The following is a 23,110-nucleotide window of genomic DNA, read 5'->3' as shown; positions in this document are numbered from 1 at the left end:
TTCAGGAACTGAAGCTTTTGTCTGTGGGCTGCCTTCTCCCTTCGTACGGTGTTTCCAGGGATGAGCACAGCAGGGACTGGCTGCTGGGTCAGGCTGTGCTGCCACCGCACCCAGGGACTTCTCAAGCGGGCAATGATAAACTCCCGGCAAGTTTCACATAGCCAAATTTTTACATGTTCCATAGGTAGACCTAGGGTCTCTGCATGGACTAATATAGTTAGTACAAATCAGCTTCCATGTACTTTTTTTTTTTTTTTTTTTGAAAGAGGGATTTTCTGTATTCTTCCTTCAGAGATCCTCATCAGCATCTTCCTGGACTGTAAACTCTGGAATTAAATCTGCTCAGACATTGTCCTACAGACCGTTTCAAATCAGTAGGACTTGCAGTAGCAGAGAGAACAGAAAATGGTCCCCAACACCTCACTCTGCTCCGCCTGGCTCTGTGCATAGGCTCTGCCATTTTTGCAGCCATGCATCTTATCTGTCTGCGGATTGCATGTGCGTGATGATCTCCATGGCGACTTGGGCACTTGAGGCAGAAATATGAGCTGGTAAGTCAAGGTTACTCTCCCTCTTTCGCCTCCTTTCCTCTGAGTGCAATGCGGGTGATTACACACATTATGTTTTGGTACGGATGGTGCTTGTCTGGAGCAAAGCACAGCCAATCTGTTTTAATTCTCCAAATCCAGTTTAACCACCTCACCTGGACCAGCAGAGCTCTGCATGGGGTGTGTGTGGTGTATACGCAGGGGCGGGGGGTACAGGATCGTTTCCTGGGTCTGGGTACAGGCATGACATCACTTGTGGGGGAGGCTGATGCTACGCAGATGGAATACAGTGAGAAATCCCAGGTAGCTGTGCCTGCTCTGTGCATGGGAAATGTTGACTGGGGGCCAGCTGTAGGGAAATGCAAGTAATCAGCTCCTCTGTCTTTACTGGATACCCTGAAGAAACAGAAACTTAAATATTGAATTATAAAGATAGAATTTGTGTAGTCTCAGAATACATACATACGTTATAAAGTAGAATTTTAGGTCTAATGCGTGCAGTTAGCCAGTGGGTACGTTGAAGTTTTGTCTCTTTGTATTCACAAAACACTTTTCCATCTTTCCATTGGTGCAAACGACTTGAAATGAATAATATTTTTCTTGTTTGTTAGTATCATCTCCCCCTGTTGTCCATCGACATAAAATGCAGTGTTCTGGAACATGAGAAAGGCAATACATTTCCTCCAGTTCTTTGTAAGCTGATATGAAGTAGACAGACACCTTCTGAAGTTTTGTGCATGCTGTGCTCTTTTTTCCTTTGCTGCAACAAGAAAAGCCTTTTCTTTTAACCTGGCTTCCTTTGAAGAAGTAACTCAGGAAGCTTCATGGCCTCTCAAGGTAAGTGCGTCTATAGCCGGTATTTTTAGATCATGTTTACAGAAAACTACAGTCTTGTACGTTTCCAGCAATCAGCAGTCTGATGAAATGAGAGTTTCAGGCTAAAACCACGTCAGCCAAAGCACAGTTGTTTTGTCTTCCTTTAATTTCTCAGCATTCAAGAGGCTCCTAAGGAGACTAAAATCCATCCTAGAATGTTATTTGAATAAAATATGTTACAAAATGTTAGCATCTGCATTCCATCAGAAAATTTAGTGTTCGTCTCTCTGTGCTTAAACCTGCCGGTACAGAATGCGTGGGAAGGGCAGGTACTGAGCCAAGGGTACCACTTTTTTTGCACACTTCTTTCTATTCCACTTTGAAAATACCAAATCAGCAAAAGATTTTCACTTTCAAAACTGGCCAGAGTCCTGATGACCTTGTAGGGAAAATAAATATCTGAAGAATAACTGAATTTAGTCAGATTATTCCTATCTGGGTTCATTTTTGTCATGTATTGTCTTTCAGCAGCAGCAGGTTATTGGCAAACATTGCAGCATGCTGATATAACCAGCCTTCTAAATTCATTTTCTCCGTGCTTTCAAATACTTAAATGAAGTAGAAGGACACAAATCTGTTTTTTCTTAACACAAATGCAGCTCCACAGAGGTCACCCTGTTGTGATGTATAGAGGGAATGTTGGCCCAGGGAGTTTCAGCAATGTCTGTTTATGTTTGCCAAATGTTTACCCCTCTTTGCCCCCAAAATACTCAAAACATTCTGCATTTACAACACTAAAAAGTATACAGCAGGAGGCAGGTTTTACAGCATTGTTGTACTCTTGCAATATACTTTTTTTTAAATTTTATTTTGCTTGTCTTTAGCCATACAAGAGAGATCTCGATTTGTGTATTTTTCATGCATAGTAGTTAACAGAAGCAGCAAAATAGTCATGTTGTGGAATATGGTTTTCATAATGAAGGAACTTGATAATATACTTTTTTTTAGGAATGAGTACCTCTACAAATTATGTTTGTACAGAATGCTCAGTGTATCATATGGTAACTTTTAAGTTTTCCCATACCATAAATGAAATGGAAAGCATCCACAAAAATAGACAAAGTGTCAGAGTAGCTTGGATTGTCATCAATATTTAATGTATTTACTGTTTGATTTTTGTATAGCTTAAAATTTGACAGGTAGGACTGCAATTTATTGTCTTTTTTCTCTTTATTATTTGAGAATAACACTAACACTCGGCCACTTCATGCCATTTCATGTAACAACAAGAGTTACGGCAGTAACAGTACCCTGTGAGGTAAAATGATGCAGAAGACTATATAAAATATTTATTACCCAGTTATACATTTTTAAAAGCCAGCTACAAATTCAAAGGGGTTACTTCTTCCTGTGGTCTCAGACTTTGAAAGAAAGCAGCGGCTGCAAAGACAAATTAAGATCAAAATATGATTAAATGATGAATCAGCCAGAGTGAGTTTAAATAATGCTAAAAGATCTCATTTAAGACCATAACAGCAAAAGAGGGCTTCAGACTTAGAGCCAAAATTCCTTCTGGACCTCAAACCCCATCGTGCCTAAGTATTGTCACACATGAGATAAAACCGATCGGTTTGGGGGCTGCTTTACTGCCAAAGTGCAGGGGCTCGGTTTAACGTGAGGATTTGCCGTTTATACGCAGAGAGCTTCAGCTTGTTCCTCCTTGTGCCGGCAGAGCCAGTGTTACTGGTGGCTGCGGAAAGATGGTCGTAGTAAAACCGGGAGGAGTTTGTTGAGAACCAAATGGCTGAGGTGATCGCTGCTCTGTGGGACGGTGCCTGTGCACAGAAAGGGGTTACAGGTGCCTGTAACAGTAAATACTCTCGGTACCTTCACAGCACTGGCCAAGGTAACCATCACTCTGTCCTAAAGGACGTGTTTACAACAGCAAACCCAGCTTAATGATATCTGATCTTTTCTTTAAGGTAATAATGAATAATACATTGTAAGAGGCTGTGTAGACTTTGATACCAGGGTTGTAACATCCAGCTTGGGGAATCTGAGATCCCTGGAAAAGTTATCTCTAATTAAGAGAAAATACGCATGCCCTCAAGATGCAGGAAAGCATCTTGCTAGAAGCAAGCCCTCAGCAGCTCGGTGTACATCAGCACGCCGGGCGGCTCACGGGGAGCAGGGCTGAGCAGCCTGCGCTGAGGATCTCATGGCCACCCCGCGCGTGAGTGCAAACCAGCTCCAGCCTTCTCGCATGGAGTGCTCGCAAGCTGTTGCAGCGGATTAGGTGCCCTCCAAGACCACATCTCCTGGATTAGCTTCATCTACAGTTAGTCCACTTTGCATACATATAAAGTGAATCAGAGTGCTCCAAGTGTAGGACTATCAGGAGATTCGTTTCAGATTCATGCTCCTGATCTGACCTAAAATGCTGATACAGTCATGGGCAGAATGTGACATTACTGTTCCAGTTTTGATCCAAGCAGGTAGCTGCTGTTTGGCCCTGTGCATTTCTGATTTTTTTTTTTTTTTTTTCTTTCCCTGCAGAATCTCAGGGACAAATGAACCCAGTCTTTAAGGATTACCTCCCTGGTTCTTCTGACCTTCCTGCACAGAATAAGCCTGTTGAACCAGCAAGTCTCTGGAAGCAAACATCACACACTCATAACTTGCCACCTGGTCTGGAGTACCTGAACCAGGTCCTGAATCTTTCCAAATATTAGAATTATTTTGTTTTTGCTCATAGAGTACTTGGATACCTTGGGAGATGGGGTTGTTTGGGGTTTTTTTCTTGGGGGGGGGGGTGGTAGGTGGAGATGGAGAGGCTTTTTTGTTCTTTGATGTTACTATGAAATAAGGAGCGTAGGAATGACAAACCTTCCTTTATTGCTGCCATTCATTTGTTGTGCATGCAGCTCTACTTGCACCAAAACCATGGTTTTGTTCCCTCTAGGACTTCTTCTAGGTCATAGTATTACCCCTCTCATTGTCCCCCTAGTTTCCTTCCAGCTCCTTAAGAGCTCACCCTCAGGGAAATGGCTATCAAACTCCAGCTGGCCTCAGAAAGACTGAAACAGGCAGTGTGTGAAGGAATTGTCACCTCCTTATAACCCATCCTTTGAGGAACATGAAGGTCTTCTGAGCAAACTCCTTCTGTCAAGGACAGTGCTCTCCAGGTCAGAGGTAAGGTCCTGGGGAGGCAAGCTCCCAAGGAGACAACTTTGTGAGCGTAAGCCTGGGTGGCTACAAACCCGCACTCTGCGTTGGGTCACGGGGCAGGAAAGTGCTAGTGCCCGGGAGAGGGAAGTGGACATGTCCTACTGCTAAATGTGCGGCTGTCCATCTCGCTCTGTGAAACCTCTCAGCTCCTCGAGCTCAGACCGGTGATGATCTGCAGCTCTGCTCCAGAAGTTTCATCTCTTCCTTCATTTTTTTACTGGGAGGGTGACTCCCTGATACCTCTCTGACACTGACTCCAGTTTGTGGAGTTTATTTCACGTGTGGCTGGATTCTGCCACCCCTCTCGTGCACACTGAGTGACCTTTCACACGCCCTGCCTGGTACGGGCAGGGATGGAATCAGGCAGTGGTGATGCTCAGAGGCTTCTGCTGTGGTTGTATTTCGGTGATGATGGGAAATGTTTATTTCACTCTAGGTCTGTATTTTAGATAGACGTTTCTGGTAGTTTTGTACAGAAGCAGAAATTGAAAGTGTTTTATATTTGGAGCTAAGTTACTTAGTTAATGAAACCGGGACACCCTTCAGAAACAATCTTTCGCGTGGAGTTATGATTTTCATTTCACGGTGCCCATGCACAAAATGATATGTGTTGTCAATTACATGAGCGTTTGCTCACAGGCTGCGGGAGCTACATTTTTTAGTCTAAAAGTGATTGTGATAGTAAATACTTGGCAGGTTACATATTCGGTCTCCTATACCAACATGAATTATACCTCAGATTTACCCATACAATGTGGGCAAGCAAATTCTATTACTCCATTTTATAGAAGCTTTACATCTGACATAGAAAAAAAAGCAAGTGGCTGTCAGAACTATAACTAGAGCTCAAGACTTCATTCACGCTTCTTCTCGGCCCACTAACCATGTGTCTGTGCTGCAGCCCTCGCTAATTATTTTCAACTTTCTCTGCAGTCTGAAAAGTGGAAAGCATGTGTGCAATGCTGATTATTGACATATACCCACAGCTAGAGTTTCCATGCATTGTAGAACATTTTGGTGTGCGATGCTGAAGTCATACGGGCTGTGTGACTAATGAAACAAGCTCATACTGGATCGATTGCAGCAGAAAGGAGATCCAGCCAGCAGGGAGAGGGCTGCCTGCGGAATGCATGCGGGATTCACAGCTGCCAGGGTGATCCCTTGGGATTTATCCTGATGGACTAAGAGATTCTCATGTACTAAAATTCTCAAATGAATGATGTTTCTAGCAGAACTGGGAGTTTTTGATGCCGTTGGGAAAACTGGAACACTGTGTATCGTTCTGGTTGTGTGTGTATTGGGGAAAGGTGGGTTCAAATAGAAATAGGCACCTCACTGGAAGGACATGGGGAATAGAGGAGAACCTGCTTTAAAACAAGAGACATGGGGAATAGAGAACCTGCTTTAAAACAAGACTGTTTCATCTTTAGAGTAACAAAATACTATCAGAGAGGGAACTGTGACAGCTTTCACCCTTGGAAGAGTAAAAAAACTTGTGGGAAAGAGATACATTTAATTTATAGAATGATATTAGCAGAAGAAAGATTGTACAGAAAGTGGTCATGAATAAATGCAGGATAAAAAACAGAAATGAGGTCCTGGGATTATCTCCAGCAGGAGTGGGGAAGATAGACGGATAGATTTGAGAAAGCTGAATATATTTCTTAATAAGACCATGACATGTTTGACTCTGAAACAAGGATCCAGATTTAGTGAATCTCAGAGATCCCTACAGTCTTATTCTAAGCAGCAACTCAAGGACACAGTGTATTGTGTTAGATGAGACGAAAAGAAAATACCTGTCGTGTACGTGAAGGCCAGACAGCAATATTTCACTCTGCAAATACACACCCAGAGTCATTCAGGCTGAGGAGCGATTTGCTCAGCTGTTCAAGGTGCACCAGAGAAGGGCAATAAACTGCTTCTGCCCTGGCAAACTGATACCATTCTCTCTGTCAGTATCACAGAAGTCACACTTTTTAAACAATTTCCTAAAAAACAAGTTACCCAAACCTCATTGTTATCTTCCAGCTCACAGCCATAGTTCACAAATTGGCCAGTGCCCATCGCAAAAATCAAGGGAACCTTTGCCCATATCAGTAATAGACAGATGAGACCTCGGAGAAGAATTTTCCAAGTAGCTCAATAGCATGTTGTGCCGCCATTCAGGCTTAACCAATTTTGTAAGAAGCTGCTTAGTTTATACTCAGTCAGACTGATCAAGTGTAATTCTAATGCCCACAAACCTGAATTCTGAGATTTAGCTGTGTAGAAGGAATTGTAACACATCTGAGCTCAAGAAGACTCAGACCCCTGTAAACCAAAGGGCTTTAGATGCTTTCAAATGCAAGCGCAGAATTCCTTTAATCCACAAGTGACCCTCTAAAAGAGGCCTCGGAATAGCTGCCCTGCAGCACCCAGTGAAAGGTTTGCTTCTTTTGCCTAACAAGTGATATCACCACCATGTCTCAACACTGTTTATACGTTGTACACAGTAAACCAATACACAGACCAAAATCACACAAAGCTTTTAACTCTTCAGGCTCATTAGTTTTCTTTTCCCTGTGAAAGTCTGTGTGGGACAAAGAAATCCATCTTAAAATCAATACTAAAATATTAAGATAACCCTGCCATCTTTAACCTGTATATTCTTATTTCATCAGCAGAGCATTTCCTATGAGCTCCAAGAATTCACGTATCTCATGAAACCTAAAAACAGCAAAGATTCTTGGGAGAAAATTTTTAAGTCCAAATATTTTTTATTATTTCAATTACTGGCATGCACATTTCAGAGATTAATGAAAGGGATAAAGAAGTTTCTCATTTACCAGCTTTTCCTTGCAGCCTGAACTAGCTGCAGGAGATGACTGGAATTGACAAATGGCTGCAACAGTTTGAATACGTACCAGGCAAGATTTATCAATTGTAAAATACACAGACGCTGGAGAGCTGTGACATGCTGGTCTCAGAAGGTCGTTGTGTGCTTTCTGTCTGCAGCTGTGAGTAATGGCAAAATCCTGTGCCAAGCGTTTGCCCATCAGGAATTTAAGGAAAAGAAATTAGCAAAGCCTAAACTATCACATAAAACAGGCATAAAAAGTCACATAAAACTGAAAGGTAGACTGAAATTAAGTCTTGCTGGTTTTATAATACTAATGACTGTTCTCTAAAAAAGAGTAATGTCAGAGGGACGATAAGCACAGAAAAGCTGGGTATCATGGCAAACAGTTTTCCTCCTGCATTTGTGCCCCGCTCACAGAGGAAGACAGTTTCAGCCAGCTGAGGGTTTCTCTGGGGAGCTGTTGTTTTGCTCGTTCTGGCACCCCGGCGTGACCGTTTGCCAGATTCAGGGTGCAGGACTCCCAGTGCCTGAAATCAGAGCATTACTGGTTACGTGTGCCGTCGTTGGCATCACCCGGTAGCCCTGCTGGGCTGCTCCAGCGGGGCCCTGCAGGATGTGGCTACAGCACGTTTCGAGCTGGAGCCCAAACTCATTCACTCCTGCAACTGCTATGGTGCCCGGCACTACCCTTAGCTTTGGGGTAAGGGGCTTCCCCTTGGCCAAGACCAGGAGGGAGGAGCAGGAGTAAGAAGTGGGTCCTGCTTCTCACATACATCTGTCCATCGCTGTTCGCTTCCTCATTCTCCCGGTGAGATTATTTTTCCTCAAACGTGCGGGTGAATTACCCGATCACAGCGCCCAATGTCACGCTCTTCAGTCATCGTTTCAGAGATGTCTGGAGTGTGTCTAGAATTGAGATACTCCTTGGGCACCCAGCTTGTGTGCCTCTGGAAGCAAAGAAATCCTAATAACAGGGAGATGAGCAATAAAAATAGACAGGTGATCACTGGCAGTCTCAGACCTTTCCAACGCCCACCATTTTATTTTTTTTTTAAACAGCTGGACCGGATAATTATTCATCAGCAGGTGGAGCTTCTTGAAGGTATGGTGCAATCCTTGTCGATCTTTAACAATGCTGGTACATATACGTCTCCAAAAGACTTCCAAGTCTTGCCCCCACCTTGCTGAAGTCATTGCGAAGCCTCCTGCTGACCTTGCATCAGGCCTGTAATGTGGTGTCAGCTGAAAGCTCATTTTCTTTATGACTGTTCTGCAGCAAACCAATGAGGAAAGATTACAGTCAGTAATCTCTACACCAGACCTAAAGTCTCTCCCTCAGACACCTCAGACTCTACCTTAAAGTTATTAAAGTTGAAGCATCTTTCTAATCCACGGAAAAATTTATTGTCTTTAACAATAATTAACATGCTATGAGATATAAAGAAAATAAAGGAAGCAAGGTCAGAAGACACAAAATAAAGCATAATAGTTTCTCAGAATTTCAAATACTGAACAAGTATTAAGTTTTGCAGGTAAAATATTTTTTAATGTATTTCTCTAATTCAAAATGTTTTTGGCTTGACTGTTGGACATCTCACTGGGTGAAAGTTTTGTCATTGGAGTGGGGCAGCCTCATGTTGTTACTTTTTCACCGATGATAAAGTATGAAAAAGCTCAAACCAAAACTCAGGATCTGAATTCTGTTTTGTGACATGTGCTTCAGTGTACTGCAAATCAAAGTCTTTGAACTGAATGTTGCTTCAAAATACAGATCTGACATTATTTTTTTCTTATAATTGTATATTTTCTTTGTGACATTATTTCAAAACAAATTTTTAAGCAGTCTCTGTTCCATAGATTTTTAGAGTATATACTACAGAGAAGACTGGACCTATAAACTTGTATGCAAAGCTGAATTTGGTCAGTCTTGGTAAAGACTAACTCTACCATTATACTAAAGATAACATACTACCTGTTTTGCTTTATTAGCCATACTTGGCACAGAGACCTCCAGCAAATACGAGATAAAAAACCATTTGGGACAAAGAGTTTACTTTGCAGTGGAAGAAAATGGTTGCTTTGATCGTAACTTGTGTTCGCCTATAAGGTCTTTCACCATAAGGATTGCTGATAACACGGGCCGAGAAGTGATTACAGTGAACAGACCCTTGAGGTGCAACAGCTGCTGGTTCCCCTGCTTCCTGCAAGAGGTGAGTGAATCCTAATTGCCTTTTGCCCAAGCATCTCGCTGTATGTGCACAGCGTTAATGAAGCCTCGTGCAATCTCTGTGAGGACAGCAGGAAGTGATCGTCCCCCTGTACTCGGCACTGGTGAGGCTGCACCTTGAGTATGGGGGTCAGTTTTGGACTCCTCGCTACAAGAAAGACATCGAGGTGCTGGAGTGTGTGAAGAGCAATGGAAGCTGGTGAAGGGTCTAGAGCACAAGTCACACGAGGAGCAGCTGAGGGAACTGGGGTTGTTTAGCCTGGAGAAAAGGAGGCTGAGGGGAGACCTTATGGCTCTCTACAACTACCTGAAAGGAGGTTGTAATCAGGTGGGTGTCGGTCTCTTCTCCCAAGCAGCAAGTAACAGGACTAGAGGAAATGGCCTCAAGTTGTGCCAGGGGAGGTTTAGATTGGATATTAGGAAAAATTTCTTCACTGAAAGGGTTGTCAAACATTGGAGCAGGCTGCCCAGGGAAGTGGCTGAGTCACCATCCCTGGAGGGATTTAAAAGACGTGTAGATTTGCTGCTCAGGGACATGGTTTAGTGGTGGACTTGGCAGTGCTAGGTTTACAGTTGGACTTGATGATCTTAAAAGTCTTTTCCAACCTAAACAATTCTACGATTCTTAGGAATTCACACTCACCTCAGCCTTCAGGACTGTGTGGAGGCCTTTGTTTATAAGTAACTATTGATAAACAAGGCCCTTTTATGAGTTATATTTCCAGCATGCCTCCTACCTTTCATGGGATGTTACTGATGTCCCAAATAAAGCTTCTATATCTGATGGTACAGATGTCTTCCCAGTTAGGTAACACCCTAAAACACTGCTTGCCCTGAGGCAGACTAACGTCTGTTAGTGCTACAGATGGACATCACCCGCTGTACTGCCAGACTGTGAGGATGGAAAATCCCTGGAGGCCACCAGTGCATCTGGGCACGACTGGGAAGCAGCTCTCCGAGGAAGCCAATGCTTTTCTCCATGGCTCTGCCTCTCCAAGGCCATATATCTCTGGGAAACTGCAGAACTTAGAAATAAGATGCTTTGAGAGAAAAATGCAGACCTATAGGCAATCAGATCTTTTCTCCTTATTTTGACTCTCCTTTATTCAGACTTCTTTCTTGGTTTATGAAAATGTTTTATAGATTAACTTATCTACTTACTTTCTCAGTTCTGCATCAGGATTTAAAAAAAAAAATTTGGTAGCTCAGCTAAGTGTTTAAAAAAGCTTACAGATACTCACTGATTACAATCAAAAAACCTTTTCAGAGCACATGGCTTTTACAAAATCTTATATGTAAGATGTTAGCTTCTGGTGAACTTTTGAGCTTCATATTGTCCACTATATTTAAAAATGCCACTAGACAACCTTGTGATATCCAGTTAACAGTTTAGCAAAATTATATATGATTACAATCTGTAAATAAATATTTTATTGTTATATAAATAATACATTATTTTGGACAGGTATACTAATATAAAATTAGTTTATAAGATTTTTTTGTTTTGTTTTGTTTGCTAGTTAGAAGTTCAGTCCCCACCAGGTACAATAGTTGGGTACGTTGTACAGAACTGGGACCCTTTTCTGCCTAAGTTTACTATACAGAATGAAAGCAAAGAAGATGTACTAAAAATAATTGGCCCATATGCAACTTGTGGCTGTTTTGAAGATGTTGACTTTGAGGTATGTTTCTGATGAGTGCTAAGAATTTTAAAGTTTTACTACTTTGAATAAATTTCTCACTCAAAAATCCTGTTATTCTATCCTTAAAAATATTATGTATGTTGCTATAGTTATGGAACAGAAGGGCAACAATGTGCATTGGAGTTCCTGACTTGTACATTCTGATCCCTACAGCTGTTTTCTGGACAGGAGTGACAATTCCTTCAAGGAAATAAACACGTCACTAAGTGGAGTCCTTGTCCTTGGCTGTCCATGACTGCTCAGCCACTGATTTCAGCTCAGGGTTTCATCCCACGTGCATTCACTGGTACCTGACTCATAGTCCCTTGAAGCCTGTGACATTTAATCCACTGCCTTCATTACTGTCAGACTGAGAGCCATGGGCAGGATTACTTGTCCAATAGATCTACATCCATTTGACAACATTCATCAGGAGAAAAATAATTCTGAGGAGCCACTGAGATATTTAAGGGATGAGAAGGAGAATGGGGATGCTCAAAGAAACCCTGCATTGAGTTTTCTGATGTGAACAAAATGCTTTACCTTAGTCAAGGAATCATAAAATAGCTTCTGTGTTGATCAACATGTTAGCCAGATCAGAAGGCTTCAGTGGGTACTGTCTGAAAGTTCAGTATACTGTGAGAAACATGTGGATGGCAACATAATTGAGAACATATCTGCCAGTTGTAGGGGACAGTGGTCCGCAACAATAATACTGCTGTGGCTCAGAGCATATCAGAAAGATGAGACAGGAAAAATCATTGCGAAAGAAGAGCAAAAGTGGTATAAACTTTCACAATTGCTTTCCTCCACTTTTCTGTCAGCAATAAAGATGCTGACGTTTTCGAACTTGAGACCCTTTCTTGTGTGGCAGTCCTAAAGGCAAATCTGACACTAATAGAGCATCTCAATGATAAGAATAAAAGAACCACCTGACAACTATAGCACACTGTGTGTCAGGGCACAGTCATTAATTCATTGGAGATATAATCAATGTGTATTTGATTTATTTACATCTACGTGTATTCCTATTTTTTATTCGTGCAGGTAAAAGCTCTCAATGAGATGTCAACGATTGGCAAAATTTCCAAGTACTGGTCTGGATTTGTAAACAATGTCTTTACCAACACTGCCAACTTTGGGATCCAGGTCCCTGTGGATCTGGATGTGAGAATCAAGGCAGTAATGATCGGTGCTTGTTTCCTCATCGTAAGTATGCAAACCCAAGAGGAAGACCTATAGAGATGGGCAGACTGAGACCAAAGGGGCCTTTGCGATCAGCTGTGATCCTACAAAGGCATAACTGCAGTGAAAACCCACTACCTAAAATAGATATTAACTGAAAATCTTTTAATTTTTATGGCTGCTGGGTTTTTTGTGTGTCTGTTTTGTTTTTGGTTTTGTTTTTTTTTTCTTATTTGCTGAGAATCTTTGAGTTCCTAATGTTTCTGTTATTAAACTGTTTAAATAGTATTCCACATGTAATTCAGTATCTTGCATGGCAGGATCAAATATTCACCATACGTGTCAAACCCACCAGACTCCCCCAAATTCCTTATTCTTGTGTTTGAATGGGTGTATGAACCAGAACAAAAGTTATGCTGTTTCTAATGGTAATTTCAAATAGTGAGTGCCACTTTGGTAATTCTGTCAAGTGTTGCATGTAAGACCTTCAGGTCACATGAAATTTCCTACAAAAATTCCCTTGTGAATCATAAAAGAAGAATTATATGAAAGGAGAGTACTCACCGCTAGGCGTAACGATGAAGTTAAGATGCATGTTTTCTAGAATTACAAAATGATATTTGCTGTGTACCTCTTTTGCCAACACTAATGTGTTAATATTAACACGCTATGGTTTCAAAATCATCTGTAATACTTACATCAGAGAATATAAAACAAAAGGACAGAACTATTTAAATTATTCACTGGAAAGTGTTTGCTTTAAAATGGCAACAACAATTCAGATATTTTGCTTTTATTAGGTTAGAAACGTAACTCTCATGACACTTAAGATTTTTGGATTGTGTCCTCCAAAACTCCTGTTGCTCAGCGGCAGAGTAATAGCAAATGATTGACTAATCTAAGTACTCTTTGTAAAAAAAGCCTACAAGTAAGACTTTTGATAGTAATTGCTGCATTACTGTACCTTCTTTGCCGTTCACAGTTTGTTTATTTGTAGGACTTAATGTTCTTTGAAAACTCTTTGGATGGATTATAACAAGATGACAGAAACAATAAAATATGCAGAATGTGTTTCAGTAAGTAAAAATGAAAAGAAATTGATCTTCTTGCTTTGAAGACTTATACATTAGATACTTTCTAATTCTTTTTCATTTTCTTCCAGAAATCCCTTGAGCTTTGGACATGATTCTGAACTGCACAAATCCTTGTTCCTTATAGGAAAAGAAAGGGAGCTAATGATGATGTTTATTAAAACCTGTCTCATGTAAATAGTAATTTCCCACTTACATTTTATGTGCGTTCTAACTAAACACATACTTTTCACACAGAGCACTGTTGCTTTGGAACAGTGCTATTCTCTTCTTTCTCTTTTGATGTTCCTGCATGGGAAATCATGAAAGATTAGATGAAGGCTTGCAGCATCACTGATGAAAGTCTATGTTTAGAGAAGCCTTTGATATTTTGCAAGTGCTGGTACCGGTTACTAACCACATGAAGGTGTGTTCTAGGGGTTTTGCTTTCTCATAATTTTAGAAGTAATTTTATGATTTGTTATTTAATTAATAGTAACAAACTGAGATTGAAAGTAACAAATATAAAGACATCAGCCGATGGGAAGTTCAAGATGTTATCTGTTTGAGTTGAAAGAAGGGAAGTGATGTTTGCTGGTAAATTAATTTTATGGCAAAGATTTGTTTAATGAGTGGCAGCCAGAAATTAGGCTTCCAGTACTAGACTTGGGAATGTAAGCTCGATTCAGAAAAATGTGCTCTTCCACTGCTTTTATTGAATGCAGGCCATAAGGTTTGAGAGATGGTCCTCTATGTGCTAGACATGCACAAATCTTTTCACATTTAAACTGTCCAGTGTTAAGGATTCTTGCTCCCATCCACTCAAGACTTTCCTTAAAAGATTTGTTACTCTTAGTAATATCTGGTGGTTGATGACTTTTCAGCCTTGCCTGAGGCCACCCTAGAACAGAATTATTCTTTTCCTTCGGCAAGCTGAGGTATTTTCTGTGATAGGACCACACAACAGGAGCTTTTTCTATTTCAGATAGCAGTTTTACATAGCTGTTCCTTCCTGCAGTCACACCTCATCATACTGTTGCCAAACATTCCCACTAACAGGTTTTTACTAATGCAAGCTTCCTTTGTGGGAACGTCCATGATATATAAGCAAGACATAAACAGAAATGTTTTATGTTGCAAAATATTTGCTGCATGAACTTGCAAAAACTCCACTGATTCCTCAAGAAGCAAACCAGTACCATACAATACTAGTGGTAAAAACGAATGCTACCACAGCCACTGGTCAAGTTTCCAAGGGGAATATTTTACAAATCACCGTGAATGCTGGATTTTTTTTAGCATGAACTAGTAATTTAATTCTTGCAAATAACCAACACATCAACGGAAAGGAGAGGAGATAATGAATAATTCATAAAAATGAAAAAGAGCTAAATTTATCAGATGATTAATTCTCAACAAATATTTAGACTAATTTTAAATTAATGTTCATGGATATGAATTCAAACACAGTGAAGTCAGGAAGTTGCAACTAATGTTCCCATAGTGAAATTAATTCAGGAATGCTTATAGATTTAAACAGTATGTTTTAGATTATATACCACACTTAGGTATTTATACAGATTTACATATGCCTTGAAAATAATTGTGGTTAACAAGCTCTGACAGTCATCATTATTTGTTAACCACTTCATTGCTGGCTCTCGCTGTGACTCTCGGCAGTGCAATCAGGCTGCAATCCGCAGAAGTTGGGAACTCGGAGGGAACCATCGCTGCCGCCTTCCCCGGGAGGACGCACCCTGGGCAGCAGCTGTGAGCTTCGCGGGCAAGAAGCTCCCTCGTGTGGCAATTTGTAGTTTTGCAGAGGAATGCAGATGCCAATTTGCCATTCTCACTAGTATCACGTTGGTGTCAGTTTATTAAATTCAGTCCTTTCACTCTTGACTTACTCTAATGCAGACTGAGAAAAAGCACCAGATGTTTATATTAATTTATCTCTTTAAATCCCCTTGCCATCTTAGAAGTTATTGTAGTCAACAGGCTTCGGTCTCATGCAAAACCACGTTCTTGCACTGTTGTTGAGTTGTTTGTGTCTGAACACCCGGCTCAATGCAGTGCCCAGCGAGCCCAGCAGGTCCCCTGCTATCTGCCACGCTTCCTCGGCACTTCCCAGCCTTCTCACGACCCTTAACGAGCCAAAGACATCTTTGAAGCAAATGTGTCCAACCACCATTGAAGTCAATGCAAAATAGGGTTTTATTTACCTGCAGGGCTGAATTTGGCTGTGAGTGTTCACATGTATACCTTGTAGGTAAGCAATATATGCATATATTTTTTTATATGTTGCAACCAGATGGTAGTACTGTATTTCTTGCACTTGGTGACTTTGTTGCTGTTTAGTGTGTTAGTATGTTGGTTTTTTCTTTAAGTGTAGTACTTGCATCCATGTATGAGTGTGTTTGAATGCCTCTGCCTATACCCAGCAGCAGCTTCTGGGACATACAGGAACAGATTCAGTCCCTGGATAAAACAAGGCACTGGGGCTGGGATAGCTCTTGCTGGCTAGAACTTCCTCAGCAGCCTGCTTGACCTCGGTCCCACCATTCAACATCCTGGTAGAAATTCAGTGCCAATGCCAGCACTTTTCAACTGGAAGATCCTTCTTCTAAACCACAGCTGCCATAGGAGGGCAGGTATTTATCCTTAGCAAAGATGGTGGAGTTCTGCGTGATATTACTAAAGAAAAGCTAGCATATATTCAGATTTTAGAAACTTGCAGCTCTAACTAGTAACTCTTTCTTATTAATAGCAATGTGTTCCACGTTATGGGAGCTACGTATGCTCTTTACAAATCTCACCTTTCATGTTTCCCCGCAGGTTAGGAGTGGCTCTCTAAAGGAGAATTCAGTATTTCCCAAAGGGGGACAGATATTCTCTAAAGCAGATTCATGTCCTGAACATCATCTAGAAAGAAATGTGATTGTTCTAATGAAACAGAAATTTTACTTAAGCCAGCCAAGCAAATAGTTTCACACTTGATCACTAGCCAAATTGTAAAGCTGTGTAGTACATAACTCTTGTGTTCAGTAGATGGCAGCCACAGTTCATTATTACAATATTTAGCTTTCCACAGATCACGAGCTGTAAGCAGGATGCTGATTCAAGATCAACACACCTTTAACCTCTAATTGATTTCTACCCTTAACTGGATTACTTTATTTTATTTGTCTGATAATAAACCTTTGTCACATGATACTGGGTTATCTTTATTGCCCACAACTTACAGCTCAATTATTGGTGCCTGATAGTTTGAGATCTGGTAGATGCACGGGCAGAATCCAGTCTACTACAAAGTGAGCTCTTCTGGTCAGCCCAAAACCTATTTTTTGCATCTCGAGCATCTCTTCAGCTTCCACAGGTGGACAGAGGACAAGCCCCAGCGCCAGGACATTCCTCACCTTCTGCAGAAACAGAAAGCGCTGTGTCTAAAGGAGATTGCTTTGCGGTGGGGTCCCTAGAAATATGGAAGGTTTCTATGGGTAAAATAACTTTGCCCCCCATGTCATGTCTTTGTGGTCCATCACTATGTGCAGTCCTGGGGCAGAGGGATGGAAACCCCCTGCAGTGCCACAAACCCAGATGACACCACTACCTGGGAAGGAGCTGGTTTGTCCATGGGAAGGTCAAATGCTTTTTATAAGAGAGTGGCAATGCAGCATCTCTGTAAGTCCTGAGATCTTTTGGTCACCTAATAATTTGGTAGATGCAAAAGTACTTCTCTTTGTAGACTTTGATGTGTGTATTGAAAAAATGTCTTTTTGTTTCAATTGGGTTATTTGTTTTAGGATTAGACAAACCTAGAAATTATCCAATATACATTTTCTAATGGAGTGAAGTTCATGTTGATGGACTGTGCTTCCAGTATGGAGTCCCGGGGTCAGCTGTGAAGCCCTGCAGCACTGGTACTTACACGGCTGGTTTGTCAGTATTGGGTTTGAAATAAATTTACTTTACTGTATCACATGGATTAACTCTATCTCCTCCATTTAGTATCCTCATTCTCAGGGAATAAATAAGTTAGGCAATCTTGCATAGACCCAAATTCACTGCTTTCACAGGCTGCAGATTCAGTTCTGCGTACTTCTTATTACATGGGCTCTGGCAAAGAACAGCTCCTAAAATCTGGATGTTGGCAAGCAGATAAGCGTGGAGGCTGCTCATAATGTTTAAAGATAACTGAGCACTTTGTGTGCTCTTACTTCTAAAGAACCTAGCACCTCCTAGGTCTAGTCCTCAAATAACTAGGTAATAAAAAATGTTGACGAGAACTCCTGAGTTCTCACATAAAATCCTAATTGAGAGGAAAGTGCCCACTTACTTGAGTGACCTTGTTAATTCTGCTTGTGGTTTATCTAAAATAAGAGTACTTTCCAGTAAAGGTTGCTACATTAGACTTAGCATGGGATGGAATAAAATAAAATAGTGTTATGGAAAAATGCAGGAGGGAACCAAGAGCCCCAGGGTGGCACAGTGAGAGCCGCGCTGCCTCGTGGCCATCCCAGGGCTGGGGCACCCTCCTCATTGCTTACAGGGAAAGTTGTACTTTGGGTACGCAAGGCTGGAAAATAGAGAAGCACACATCACGCATTTTCCATCTTTAGGTTTCTATAGGCCAGTTGTAGTATGTCCAATAATGTTTTTATTCTGGCAACTGGGTGAGTATTGCAGGAAAATTCTTCCTGTAAGTCATTTCAACAGGACTCATTAGCTTGATGTGCTTTTCCACTTTAAGATATTAATTTGAGGGACTTTTTTGCTCTGTGCCAACAACATCAGGTAAGTGTTCTATTTATATTACTAGTTTTTTGTATGAAAGAAACCCCAACATACAACAACAATACCCTACAAGCTACTGTTGGCAGTCACTGCTGTTTCTAGAAATACTAGTTTCTGTCTAGAAATGACCATGGACGCTTGCTTTTATTGTTGTGTCAGATGAGCACATTTAGAGAAAGAAAATGTCACGGTGCTTGTGTGAAAGTCCAGTATTGCTTTGTAAGTCTTGTCTTAGTCGTCTATGAAGTGCTTGCAGAAACTTAAGGAATTTTTGGATAAGGCTAATGACTATTATTATTCTATCCACATGTTATTTCTAGACTCATGAAGAATTATATTTTGCCGTCAGGAATAATTTTGGGCAGCTGTCTTTAATAATAATGCTCCTGTGTAACAGCCAGAACCAAAGAGAGAAATGCAGCCTGGGATCAAAATTAGGATCACTACTAGAAATACCTTGTATGCTTTACACTTTTCTAGAACACAAATGAAAGTTTTGAGCATGTTTTTTAATTACTGCTGGGTTTCATTAAGAACCCAAAAATGTGAAAATATTGTTTTATTTAAATAAGAAAAATCTTATTTGCATTGCAAATTCAGGGAAGACATTTTGGTTATTATATACGATAGTTTGCTGAGTGTATAGGATAGGAGTGAAAAAGATGGGGGGTTAATATTTATTTATTTAACTTCTCTCCTATCGCATTTCATATAATTTTATATTACAGCTCAGCGATGCTTTCTCTATCCTTCAGCATTGCCCAGCACCAGGGCAGCAACACGGCACCCGGAACCGTAAGTTTCCCTTGAAAATAAGGCTAGGGAAATGCTTACTGTTTGAGATTCAAGGGAATTTTTAAAATGCCAGTATTTAAATCAAGAACTAGATCTGCATTTTAAACTCCTTAGAGTTTGGAACAGTTGTGATTTGATAAATATTTGGTTCCGAAACGTTTTCATTTAACTGAGCCTACCATATAAAAGCAGCATGACCCCAACGCTCTGAAAATGCAACAGCATTTCAGATAAAAACAAGTTTAGTGGAACTTAGGACAAGCAGATTATTACTTAAATTGACAATTTAGTAAATAAATTAATTGAATTGTTCCCTATCAGGAACAGTTTTATCTTTGCCTTTATTGCTGCAGACTATCAAGGGCCTGATGTAAAATGGCGGCATCTAACACAAACTCCCAGAGAAATGAAACCCCAACAAGAGTTAGTGGTGTACAACGTATTTCATCCTTCTTGACACAGTGCTGTGGCTATTGTCCCAATAAAGTCAATACAGTCCCACAGTTTGATTCCTTTCCTTTCCTCGTGGAGCCTAATAGAAAATTCAAGAGATTTTATTTTTTCCCCGATGATCTGCAAAATGTTTGTGTTATTGATGCCCTTCATCAACCTGGACACTCAAATGATAATTCATCGTTGCGATAGCAGATTAGTACTCACATTGTTATAAAACACGTGAGGCGTGAAGCAGTACTGTGCTTGCTGCTGAGGAAAGCTTGAACGAGGTACGTGTTCTTCCTGTTTTGCGGAATAACTGCAAGCAATGCATGAGGAAATGAGGTGAAAGTCGCAGGGCAATAAGGTAGAGACAAGAGAGACAAAAGCTAGGGCTTGGGAGGACTGTAGAGAGGTGGCTGTGTGAACAGATAGGGCGTCTTTTTGGGAAAGACTTTGTTCAGCCAGAGCAGAGAAACACCAACTGATATGCTGACAGTAAACGTGACACCTAAAGAGAGAGTGTACGTGATCCATAAAAACTTCCATAAGCTAAAACTGCTTGCTTTTAGCTGCAGGGGGACTAGACATTTTGTCTTGATTTTTGTTTTTTTTTTTTTCTTTCAACAGGAAATCTTATCTCCTCCAACGAGGTATATGTGTATGACTTCCACATGCACACCGGTGGAGAGACTTATCATAGAGTGGTGTGGTTATATGACTGGGGAAAGAAAACAAAAAAAAAGCATATGTGCGACTTGACTTCAGACTAACCTGTTTGTATAAGCAATCTCATTAAATTCTTATCTTTTGCTCAGTCCTCTCTCAGCAGTACTGGGTTTGACGTGTTTCAGGGAACATGGTGTTCTATCAAACTGCCACCACCCTGGGTGAGGCCATTGGACCTGATGTCAGGGAAAGGGTAAATGATTCTATGCAGCTCTCCCAGAAAGTATTTTATACTCAGAGGAAATAACTGCTGAATGGTGTAAAATGTTTGTTAGTTCTAAAGTCATAGAAAATACTGATTAATGCTAATATAGATCCACTTAGGCAGAAATTACATGCTTTGAAATTTTGGGAAAGATCATTGAAAGAGAACCATATAGAATAATTGTAAATACCATGGTGAAAAAGGCTTTTACCTCAACTTTGAAGATCTGCCTAAGGAGCATATTAGTTCCAGAGCCCTGCAGAGCCTAGACTTGTAGGCCAACTCATCTCATCCAACTTGTAGAAGCTGCAAGTCCAGGTGGCTGGACCTCCCATCTCCAGTGGCAGAGAGTGGCCATTTCCCAAGGCCAAGGGGCTGGAGGGCACTAAGCCTCCTTCCGCAGCAATGCAGGAGGAGCAGACGCATCTCAGCAGGGCTGGCTCCTGGTGTGCGTCTCCGCTGGTGCAGTGTCCTCCAGCAGCATGCTGCAAACCTGCCACAGCTGGAAGAGAAACTGCAGTCTTTGGCCAGGAGACCCACCAGGACCTGTCCTTGTGCAGGCAGGGGGGGATGTATCCTGCTTTCACCTTGCCAGCAGTGAGATGTGGTTAAGGGGAAAGGAGAGGGCATCTCCTCGATCAGTAACAACCAGCAGCTCAATTACATTAAACAATTGAATCAAGGATTGGATGGCAAATACAATTTAGAATACCACGTGATACGGCAACCACGAAGAAGTATCTCCTGGGCTGTGAGTAACAGATGTGACAAACTTGATTTAAGAAATAATAGGACTAAACATGAATCTCCTGAAAGCTGTGTTCAGGATTTCTAAGGAATGGTCCTGGCCTGAGCATGAAGGCACTGCTTTGATGAGCAATTTCTTCTCTACTCCACATCCCAGGTAATTGGTTTGAGATAAGAGTTTACTGTACCTGGCATTGGTGGCTAGCTCTTAATAGTGAATAGGGTTTATGTCTGATGAAATCTTCTGTGTTCCTTTTCCAATGTTTTCTTTTCCCCAGCTTCCAGACTTCCCCAAATCCCAAAGCTCTCTGTGTGAGAAGCACTACCTGGTGCTGAGTTTCCTTGATTCTTGTTCTTAATTGGCCTGTAAATTCACCTCATAAACTCTTGCAGATATAGTGGCACTTCTACCTTTACAACTGCTTAATTATCTTCTTAATTAATGAAATCCTCAATGTCCCCAGTATGTTTTTATCAGATGAGTCTGTTATGAACTGCATTACCTTGGACTTTATTGGTTTTAATAATATTTTGTTCTTAGCCTGGTTATGTGTTTAGGTATTGCACTATTCGTCCTCAGGTTGATAAAAGAAGCGAGTGCCAGAGTTTATCACAGCAAAATCAGAAAGAATGCCATTTACAGCTTTGCCTTTATCAGCAGCTCCCTGACAAGCCTAGGGTGCCTAATCCAGAATAGTAAAATTAAAAGGCATTAATTTTTCATAACTACTAAATTCAAAACCAATGCTGGTGTCCAAAAGACTAAATGTTGTAAACAAAAGCAGATGTGGGCCTGGGTGCTGTCGGATATCTTTGCTGGGCTAGGACAGAGCTGGGGCTGGGGAGTGGGGGCTCTGGAGGACGGGCTATGGGAGTGGGGGGACACACTCCTCCCCTCCAGCCAAAGATACCCCCTTCACCATGGCAATGGGCTGCTGCTTACCGGCTTTTTTATTTTATGTACCTTTTAAAAGGGGAGACGTCAATTCAAGACTCCAGGTGTCCTAACGTAACCGCTTTATGTGATTCCGGCTTTGCAGCAGCGTCAGCCTTACAGGAACTGGGCATTGAATCCCACCCACGCACATTCCTCGCTTGGCCAGGAAACCAACCGAGGCGAGGGAGTGTTCAAGGACTACTAACGCTTCATCGCTGCTGTATGATCTCATGTTGCCTGCAACAGTGCCTAAATGAAAGAACTTGGCTTTGCAAAAAAAGCTAAAAAAACCCCCAAACAAACAAACAAACAACCCCCACCCCTGAAAAGTCTAAGCAGCCTGGAAATCCAGAGTACCAAGTCTCACACATGGAGCTGCACGTCTGCAGGATGGGGTGTGTGGAATTGGCCTGGGCTAGCTTTCTTGGTGTATTGTATTAATTAAGCTGGTATTAATTATGCTTTTTTATGGGAAAAAAAAAATCATGCCTAGGAAAACGTTGCCTATAAATATCTCTTTGCAGTATGAGTATCCCTTTAGCAGAAAACAGGATTTACACAAGCTGCATTTTGCACTCTTGGTATCACAGTTAATCCTAAATGCTGTAAAATGTAATGACCTTTTTCTTTATGTTGAGTTGTTTTTTTCCTCCCTATATCCTGGTTTCCAGCTCTAAAGAGGCTTATGCTGGCTCGTCTGCAGTGCTGACATTCACAAACTTGTATGACTGGCAGCAGTAAAACTTTCTTTAGCCTTCATCTCAGTCTAAGAAAGAAATCAGTTTGGCACAAAAACGCTTAGTGGCAAAATCAAATATGTTGTATTGTTTCTATTGTTGTTTAGCTGTTGTTTTCCCCTTGTGTTCAAGT

General features: G+C 41.2%; 1 protein-coding gene and 1 long non-coding RNA gene across 2 annotated transcripts in view; one reads left to right on the top strand and one right to left on the bottom strand.

Moving 5' to 3' along the window:
• The first annotated feature begins 455 nt into the window (after positions 1–455).
• On the top strand, positions 456–13,604 carry PLSCR5 (phospholipid scramblase family member 5). The gene is made up of 8 exons (XM_075761172.1): positions 456–551; positions 1,160–1,385; positions 3,921–4,072; positions 8,494–8,536; positions 9,424–9,644; positions 11,182–11,343; positions 12,391–12,552; positions 13,526–13,604. The coding sequence occupies exons 2-8, from the start codon at positions 1,373–1,375 to the stop codon at positions 13,562–13,564; spliced, it is 792 nt and encodes a 263-aa protein (XP_075617287.1). The 5' UTR covers positions 456–551; positions 1,160–1,372; the 3' UTR covers positions 13,565–13,604.
• Positions 10,669–23,110, bottom strand: part of LOC142602923 (uncharacterized) — a 48,509-nt gene continuing 36,067 nt past the window's right edge. Inside the window, exon 3 of the long non-coding RNA XR_012836778.1 lies at positions 10,669–10,686. This is a non-coding gene — a long non-coding RNA (uncharacterized LOC142602923). The remainder of the gene's footprint in view (positions 10,687–23,110) is intronic.

Source organism: Balearica regulorum, chromosome 9, assembly GCF_011004875.1.
Source record: "Balearica regulorum gibbericeps isolate bBalReg1 chromosome 9, bBalReg1.pri, whole genome shotgun sequence".
NCBI lineage: Eukaryota > Metazoa > Chordata > Aves > Gruiformes > Gruidae > Balearica > Balearica regulorum.
Note: the sequence above shows the minus strand (reverse complement) of the source record. Positions and strands in the feature narration are given on the sequence as shown.